Raw genomic sequence first — 9,004 nt, 5'->3', positions numbered from 1 at the left:
GGGGGGGGGGGGGGGGAGGAGAATCACATTTTGTTAGTCATAGTTGGAGAAAAGGAAAAGCTTTAAGAAGATGCTTAGTCATGAAGTCTTAGACTGAACTGGAATCCCCACTTAGGTTAGGTGTGAAAGAAATACTGTACAGTAAACTATCCATGGGAACAGCTTCAGAATACAGTCAAGCCTCTTCCCATAAATTGAAATAAGCTCCCAATTTGCTTTTCCTCTAATATTTTACAGAAGCAAGTCAAACCCTTTTAAACTGCACAAGTTAAATGCTTAAAACCCACAATTTGGACTAGCAGAGGAAGACAAAGGATCATATTTTCCTTCCTAATATTTGATTCAGTTCCCAAATTCAGCCTCACACAATAATAAAAATATGCTTATTGATCAAAAAATCTCACTGAGATGTGGTGAGTCACTGTGAATCAGATGCATTAAGTAGTAATTATAAACACCTTAAAGCAACGCACTGAATTATAAACAGCTTAATGCAACACACTAAAGATAAAAGGTGATGAATAAGCTATGATAACTTCAGTGTTCCTGTGCAAGTATGCTGGTGCTCATTCCAAGTTCATTTAAATCCGAAGTAGGAAGTAGTGAGCTGGGATTAAGTAAATTAACCTTTATCTTCACATTCTTTTAGTGGAGACACTTGAAAAAAAGACACCAGGATGAAGCTTAAAAAAATTTGAAAAGTATCTCATCTGTGATAACCATATGGAAAATATTTTCATCCTGCAAATAAAACAGTAAAACAAGCTTCTAGATTATCTTTTAGTTTTAGTTCTAAAAACTATTTAGAATAGAATTAATTTCATATATCCCCTGTAATTCCTTAATCTAAGAAGCAAATTTCATGATCTCAGTGGTTCCTTTGACTGGAGAAGTTTCTTATGTCCCTTCTACATGTGCAGGTAAAAGTGTGGTTGGATCCAATGTGTGGTCCACACAGTCATGCCTCCTGCTTTGCCAGATGTGCCTAGCAGGAGGTGCAATTGTGGGATTGTGCATTTGGTCTAATTATGCCTTAATGCTGGGGTAGAGGAAGCCACATACTGGTCTCTCCCTGCTTCGGCAAGAAGTAGGTACCCCAGTGGTGGGGGCCGCACACAGCCAGGATCCAGAGCCCTATGAACTGGGGGACTCTCGGTCCCACTGTGGGTGAAGTGCAGTCAGAACCAAGAGCCCCATGTGGGCCAAGGGGTTTTACATACCCTTGGGCCTTGGGCAGCCATGATCCCCACATGATCCCCAGCTGCGATCCCAAGGGCTTGGGAGTTGCACTTGTATAGCTGGAAGCCCCCCTCCCCATCAGCTGACTGGCCACAGGGGAGACCCTGCTATATAAGCAAACTAAAGCTCGATAGCAACCAGCTATATAGTTAGTACATATTTTTGATGTCTAACTTTATAGCTGGTTGGAGCTTTTTCTTGTGTAATTATTACTTTGCAGGTATAGCTAGTTTCAAGGTAATTGCACAATTAACCAGTTAATTGAGCCGATACTTGTTATGGGTAGGGAGGCCTTGGTTCCCAAACAAAGCAAAAACAAAGCATCAAAAGATGCTTACAAAATTACAGATATTTATGATTACATACAAACTGCATATTAAGCATAGGAAGTGAGTTGTGTAACTTAATTTTATGCTTAGAGCAAAAACAAATTTTCTGGAATTCTCTGAGATCAACACAAAGAACAAAGCATGGCAATTTTTTAAAAATTTGGCTGACGCAAAACACATCCACGTGTTAAATAGGGAAAAGGCGTAACTTACAGTTCAGCACCAACTGATGTTTAAGGTGGCAGTAAGAATCTAAGAAACCCAATCTTAATCAACTGAAGCTAGTGTTAAATCTTCCTTAACTCACACTTCAAGGACCAGAGAAGAACTAGCTTCATCTGGGTCACTAGGGTCACAAAACAAAGAAATCTTTCAAATGTTCCACTGTTTCCCTAGGACATACAAGTTAGATCCATAAATGCTTATACTGGGAACAAGTAAAATAACCAAAACTGTGGTTCACTGTGTGACCAAAACTAAGGCAGCAGAGGAAAGAAACTTAGCAAGAAAGCTTTTACCTTGTATTCTTCCCCCCACCCTTGTTTGTTCTGCTAGCTTTTTATACTAATAAAGTTCTTGTTCATTCAGGTTACCTGAACAGTCCCATTTCATAAAGTTACTGATGGGCAGGTGGAAAGAAGGGTTAATTTGGCAGGTGGGACTCTGTTAATTAAAACCAGGCAGCAGATTCCCTTCTGTGAGCAACATAAATATGCCACATTTTTAAAGAAATGACACTGAAGATCCAGAACAATAGTCTGGAGTGGACATTTGCTTATACCATCAAAGTACCACACAGTGCACTCCCTACTCAAAAGCTGTAACATACTAAGACAGTTAAAAACTTGGGAAAACTATTGGGGTAACGTGCAGTTAACTTTATTTAATAATACATATTTATGCAGCACTTTACATCAAAATTAGCTAGTTTTGCTACGTGTTTCATAAGTTCTCCCTAAACTTCAAATTTTCACATACCTTTTACTTGACAGTCTCTTCCACCCATGCGCTACTAAAATGCAGAATCCCATGCTAGGAACATACAGTACTCGTTCTGCTACTACAAATCCAACAGGAAAGAAAAGGTTTGATGCAGGAATGAATGGCAACACTATTAAGCAGAGTGCCTAGACAGAAAAAGAAGAGACATCTTAATAACCAAGACTACATAGTTACTAATTGCAGCTGCCCACTAAACTGTCAGGTAAATTTGAAACACCTCATTAAAAAGTATAGTTACTAAACCTCAAATTAATATTTTGACACCACAAATGTAGTGCTCATGTAGGAAGAATTTTTTTAATTTACAAATCGAATTCATTACTTAATAAACTTATCAAGGATGCTTATTTATCTGAATGCCTACACAATTAATGAGGAAAACCTGGCTAAACATTAATATTATTGAACCTCAGTTTACTACATATAATATGAAATACTAATAAATAGTTTCATATAGGATTTTGGTATTCATAATTCTATTACTGTAAAAAGATTAGTAAAATATATACACTGGATGCACATGGGTACAGGTCCTATGAAGGGAAGGGGGGGCTACAATTGCATCAGGCTCTTAAATTGCCCTCTTCCCCCAATTATGAGAATTTTCTCATTAAACATTAAAATATATTGAGTAAAATAATTGCATGTAACATGCATAAATAGAGGCACAATCCCTAGAAACGTATGTAAAACTTACGAATTCAGTTCATTGACAAGCAGAGAGATGGTAAATACGAAACTAAGAAGTACACGTACTAAATATAAGCAAAGACAGCACTGTCAGCCACATTATGACAAGAAGGAATACAGTAAAGCAACTAGGTAGATACAATTCAACAATTTTTTTTTAAAAACTTGCAACTTAATGGCGATTTTCTTGTCTGCTGAAAGGAGTCAGGGATGTCACTGCAACTGACTAATCTGACAAGATCACTTTTAAATGGAAGAATTCCTAGATCCTTAACTCTTGATTGACACTTGGTACACAGTGGTGACTCCCGAGACGTCTGAGTACACTAAATGATCTATTTGCATTAGGCACAGAGGCTGGTACGTAGCAAAATATACAAAGTACAACAATCAGATTTGGGAAGTTTCTGCAGAAAAGTTTCATACAGTCTTCTTAATAAGTGGTATCATTATTTTGGGACCAATATTCTTTGTGTAAATGTATTTAAGAAATATTAATTTACCTTCCTTCTCACCAGCAAGAACATCACTAGAATAGAAATTCAGAACATCACTAAGATCAACACCATTCTTGACAAGGAAGATTCATAAAAGTTAAAAACTTTGGCAGATACACCTGAGTGCAGCAAATTGGAAGAGTCAATGATGGAGAAGAAGAAAATGTTCCAAAGTTAGTCCTTTACAGCCTCAGGCATGTCTTGTTCCTCTGCATCTGTGTTTAAAAGGAATGTGTTGCCCTTGGAACGTGACAAAATTGCAGCAATGTGCTCACATTCATCATGAATTTAATTCCTTCTCTTACAATTGGGTCATTTTAATAAGAAACCCTCCAGGTTGTCTTCCTCGACATCAAATATGGCATTTCAGTAGGAGTATTATATTGCGTTCATTGAAAGGAATTCAAATTTTCAACCAAACTCAGGGAAACAGAATATGTTTAAATTTTGGCATGTATTTTACTAGTCCAACAGTATCACTTTTGGTTTGGTAGTCCAGTTGAATTCACATGACTTGGTCAATGCCACTTGGAACCTTTCAGGTTCTTGGCAAAAGGATGGACACAAACAATACACTAAGTACAGTAAAAGCTCTGTTATTTGGCATGATGCCGGACAGCAAAATATGCCGGTTAATAGAGTGCCCTGGGCCACCATTTCTGGGGTGTCCCTCTGCCCCTCCCGGACCATCACCACCCTTCTCGCGGGCCCTGTGGGAGAGGGAAGTGGGCCCCGCACAGCCCGTTATGACAGTGGGCTGTGGGGGCTTGGCAGCGCAGGCTGCTTTGCTCCAGGCCGTGGGGGCTCGGAGAAACCGGAAGTACCACAGTGGGCACTCCGGTTTCACCTTATCTTACAAGCTGGCATGCCGGTTAATTGAGCATGCTGGCTTGTAAGATGCCAGTAAACAGAACTTTTACTGTATTAGACAAATAATGGAGTGAATCTGTAATACTTTTCTTCAAAATTTACTGTTGCTGTGGACTTGTGCTGAAAATATCTTACAATGACTAAAAGATCCAAAGAATGTAATACAAAACAGTTGATACCTCAGCTGAATTAGTACCAACCAAATTCAATGTACGCGACTACCCAGGGATTCTTTCCTAGAAGTAGCACCCGAGGATTTTCCTATCATACTGGCACCATTATCAAATGACTGCCTGCAACAGAGGTTGAAACCTAATCCACGTTCAGCTACAATGCTACGAATCATCTCAGCTACTTCCTTGCCAGCCATCACTGAAAAGATTCCTGATCTCATCAAGCCCTCCGACTACTACCCCATGGTCTTTGTCCATGTGGACACAAATGATGCGGCTGTGAGTAGTCCTGACTGCATCATGAAGGACTTCCATAAGCTGGGCGTTGGGCTCAGGAAGTTGGGGGCACAGGTGGTACTCTCCTCCATTCTTCCAGTTGGTAGCAGCTGGAGGTGCCAGGATACATGCAACAGGGTAGTCAACCGGGGGCTCCAGAGATGGCGTCTTCAGGAGGGCTTTGGATTCTACAACCAGGATCAGCGCTTCCAGGGAGGAGGCTTCCTGGGATGGGACGATCTTCATCTCTCTCCTAGAGGTAAGCACCTGTTCTCCTGCAGGTTGGCTGATCTCCGAAGAGCTTTAAACTGGGTTTGATGGGGGACGGGGAACTGGTGGTCGATGAGAACCCAGGGTTGGCGAGCCACAAACAAGGCACCGGACCTAACTAGGTAAGCACTAAGGAGCACACTAACCATCAAGGCAAAGGGGCATCAAGAATACCTGTTGGGGGGCTAAAATATCTTTACACGAATGCCAGGAGTACAGAGAATAAGCAGGAGGAGCTCACACTCTTACTTGCTAGCACACAGTATGACCTAGTCAGCTTAACTGAAACATGGTGGGATTCTACGCATGACTGGGAGGTAGGCATTGAGAGGTACAGTTTGTATAGGTGAGACAGAGTGGAGAAAAAAGGCAGGGGTGTAGCTCTGTGTTAGGGAGCAGTACATATCTTCCATCATCAAGGCAGGGGTAGAGGAGGGGAATACCAAGGCATTGTGGGTCAGGATCTGGGGCGGCGGGAGGGGCAGGAGAAAGGGACTTGGTAGTGGGGGTCTACTACACATCTCTTCATCAGGATGACAAGTTAGATGAGGTATTCTCCAGGCAGCTCTCAGATGCCATTCAGACGAGGGAGGCAATGGTCATGGGGGATCTAAATTACCTGGACATCTGCTGGGAGGAGCACATGGCCAAAAGAAGCCATTCATGTAGGTTCTTACACTGCGTGCAGGACCTCCACCTAACCCAGGTAGTGTCCAGTCCCACCAGGGATAGCACCTTGCTAGACCTGGTCTTAGCAACAGGGGAGGATCTCGTGGGGAACCTGCAAGTACACATTTTCAATGTGATGCTGCAGCTAGAAAAGTGAGCAAAACGCTGGCTTGCATCTATAGATGCTTCTCAAGCAAATCCTGGGACGTCACTCTCCCGTTGTACTCGGCCTTGGTGAGGCCACAGCTGGAGTAATGTGTCCAGTTTTGGGCTCCACAATTCAAAAAGGATGTGGAGAAGGTTAAGAGAGTGCAAAGGAGAGCCATGTGCATGATCAGAGGTCAGGAAAACAGACCTTATGATGAGAGGCTGAGAGCCATGGGACTCTTCAGCCTAGAAAAGCGCAGGCTCAGGGGTCATCTGGTGGTCACCTGTAAGTTTATCAGGATGCTCATCAGGATCTGGGGGAACGGTGTTCACCGGAGCGCCCCAAAGGATGACAAGTTCGAATGGTCACAAACTCCGCTGCGACCGATTCAGGCTGGACATAAGGAAGAACTTCTTTACCGTCTGAGCCCCCAAGGTTTGGAACAGACTGCCACCAGAGGTGGTTCAAGCACCTACTTTGAACACCTTCAAGACACATTTTGATGCTTATCTTGCAGAGATCCTATGATCCCTGCTGACTTCCTGCCCATGGGGCAAGGGCCGGACTCGATGTTCCTCCGGGGTTCCTTCCAGCCCGAATGTCTATGAAATCTAGGAAGACCTGGGAGATAGTGACCAGCACTTGGTAGAGTTCACTATCTAGCGAAGGGTGGGAAAAATACTCAGTGAGGCTGAAGTGTTAGACTTCAGAAGGGCCAACTTTAGTAAACTTAGAAGGCTAGTTAGTGAGGTGGCAGAACTCAAAAGCATCAAGCAAATGGGGGTGCAGGAGGGTTGGAGCTCTCTCAAGGGAGTGATCCTTGGAGCACAAAAGTAGTCTATCCCCTTATGCAGCAAAGGGGGTAAGGGGATTAAAAACCCCCCATTGGCTGCACAGAGAACTTCAGAAAAGACTGGGGGCGAAGAAAGAGATTTATAGGCAGTGGAAGCAGGAGGCAGCCACCAAGGAGGAATACACCTCCCTGGCGGGTATTGCATGGAATCAGGCAGGCCAAGGCAGGACTGGAGCTTAGGCTGGCTACAACAATTAAGGACAATAAAAAGTCCTTCTACAGATACATAATGAGCAAAAGGAAGGCGTAGAGTAACATAGGGCCCCTGCAGTACAAATCAGGACTGTTGGTGGTTGACACAAGGACAAAGGTGGAGCTTTTCAGTTCTTTGCTTCAGTATTCCTATGTACTGACCAAGACAATTCCCCCACCTTGAAAACAGACAGATGTCCAAAAGGCACTAGACCGCCAAAGGTTAGTGCTTAGTTAAGGAGCACTTAGAAGGGCTGGATGGGTACAAGTCAGACAGCCCAGATGACCTCCATCCACGGGTGTTCAAGGAACTGGCCAGTGTCATAGCTGAGCTGCTGGCATGACTGTTTGAGTACTCATGGTGCTCTGGCCAGGTCCCCGAGGACTGGAAAAGGGTCAATGTGGTGCTCATTTTTGAGAAGGGATGAGTTGGGTAACTTTAGGCCAGTCAGTCTTACTTCTATCCCTGGGAAAATACTGGGGGGGGGAGGGAAAAATCAAAGAGCACATTTGCGAAGGCCCAGCAGGGGAAATTATGAAGAACGGGAACCAGCACAGGTTCATCACAGGTAGATGCTGCCTGACAAACCTTACAGCCTTTTATGACCAGTTCACACACTGCCTTGACACAGGAGCTGAGGCCGATGTCATCTACCTGGATTTGAAGGCCTTCGACACGGTTTCACATCCTATTTTCATATGGAAGCTAGCAGGCTGTGGAGTGGATGCTTACTCAGTCAGGTGGGTGGCCAACTGGCTTAGGGACTGTACCCAGAGAGTGGTAGTGGATGGGTTGTTCCTGGCCTGGAAGGTGGTGGGCAGTGGGGTCCTGCAGGGTTTGGTTCTTGGACTGGTGTTATTTAGTAGCTTCATTGGCGATTTGGACGAGGGTGTGGAGAGCATCCTCTCCAAGTTTGCAGATGATACCAAGTTATGGGGCAAAATTAACACACCAGAGAGCAGGAAGCAGATACAGTCCAATCTGGACAGGTTGGATCAATGGGCAGAATGAAATAGGAGGCAATTCAACAAAGATAAATGTAAGGTACTCCACCCAGGGAGGAAGAATCCCCAGCACACCTATAGCTTGAGGGATGACCTCCTCAGCAGCTCAGAGGGATCTTGGAGTCATAGTTGGCTCCAAGATGAACATGAACTGGCAATGTAACAAGGCCAATCACACCTTGCTGTGCATTAGCAGATGCATGACCAGCATATCGAGGGAGGTGATGCTCCCCCTCTATGCGGCATTGGTCAGGCTGCAGTTGGAATATTGTGCCCAGTTCTGGGCACCGCACTTCAAGAGGGACATAGAGAATCTGTAGAGGGTTCAGAGGAGGGGCACTCGCATGATTAGTGGCCTCCGTGAAAGACCCTACAAGGGGAGGTTGAGGGATCTGGATCTCTTCAGGCTTCACAAGAGACGTCTGAGGTGAGATCTTGTAGCCGCCCATAACTTTATCAAGGGAGGACAGCAGGGAATTGGAGATGCGCTATTTAACAGAGTGCCCCTAGGAGCAACTAAGCCCAAAGGAATGTAATCCCAATGAGGATCAAAGGGAGCAGGAGGGCACATGGCTCACCAAAAGCATCCAGGAATGTCTCCTTGCTAAAAAGGTGGCTTACACCTAATGGAAAGAAGGCGTCATCACCAAGAAGGGCTATTCTGCAGTTGCTCGGGGATGTAGGGGGGTAGTTAGGAAGGCCAAGGCAGAGATGGAACTGGGACTAGCTTCCCAGATTAAGGACAATAAGAAGTCTTTTTTTAAATACATAGGGGGTAAAAAGAAGGTCCC

General features: G+C 44.1%; 1 protein-coding gene across 5 annotated transcripts in view; it reads right to left on the bottom strand.

The window, feature by feature from the left end:
• Positions 1-9,004, bottom strand: part of TMTC3 (transmembrane and tetratricopeptide repeat containing 3) — a 73,887-nt gene that overhangs the window by 18,390 nt on the left and 46,493 nt on the right. For all 5 annotated transcript variants that reach the window (XM_019514840.1, XM_019514835.1, XM_019514837.1 and 2 more), the window contains one exon: positions 2,547-2,695. In XM_019514840.1, the coding sequence (XP_019370385.1) occupies positions 2,547-2,695 (149 nt within the window). The remainder of the gene's footprint in view (positions 1-2,546; positions 2,696-9,004) is intronic.

The sequence above is a fragment of the Gavialis gangeticus genome, unplaced genomic scaffold, assembly GCF_001723915.1.
Source record: "Gavialis gangeticus isolate Ggan-Ray unplaced genomic scaffold, GavGan_comp1, whole genome shotgun sequence".
In the NCBI taxonomy this organism is placed as follows: domain Eukaryota; kingdom Metazoa; phylum Chordata; order Crocodylia; family Gavialidae; genus Gavialis; species Gavialis gangeticus.
The sequence above is the reverse complement of the archived record's forward strand: the minus strand, read 5'-3'. Positions and strand labels throughout refer to the sequence as shown.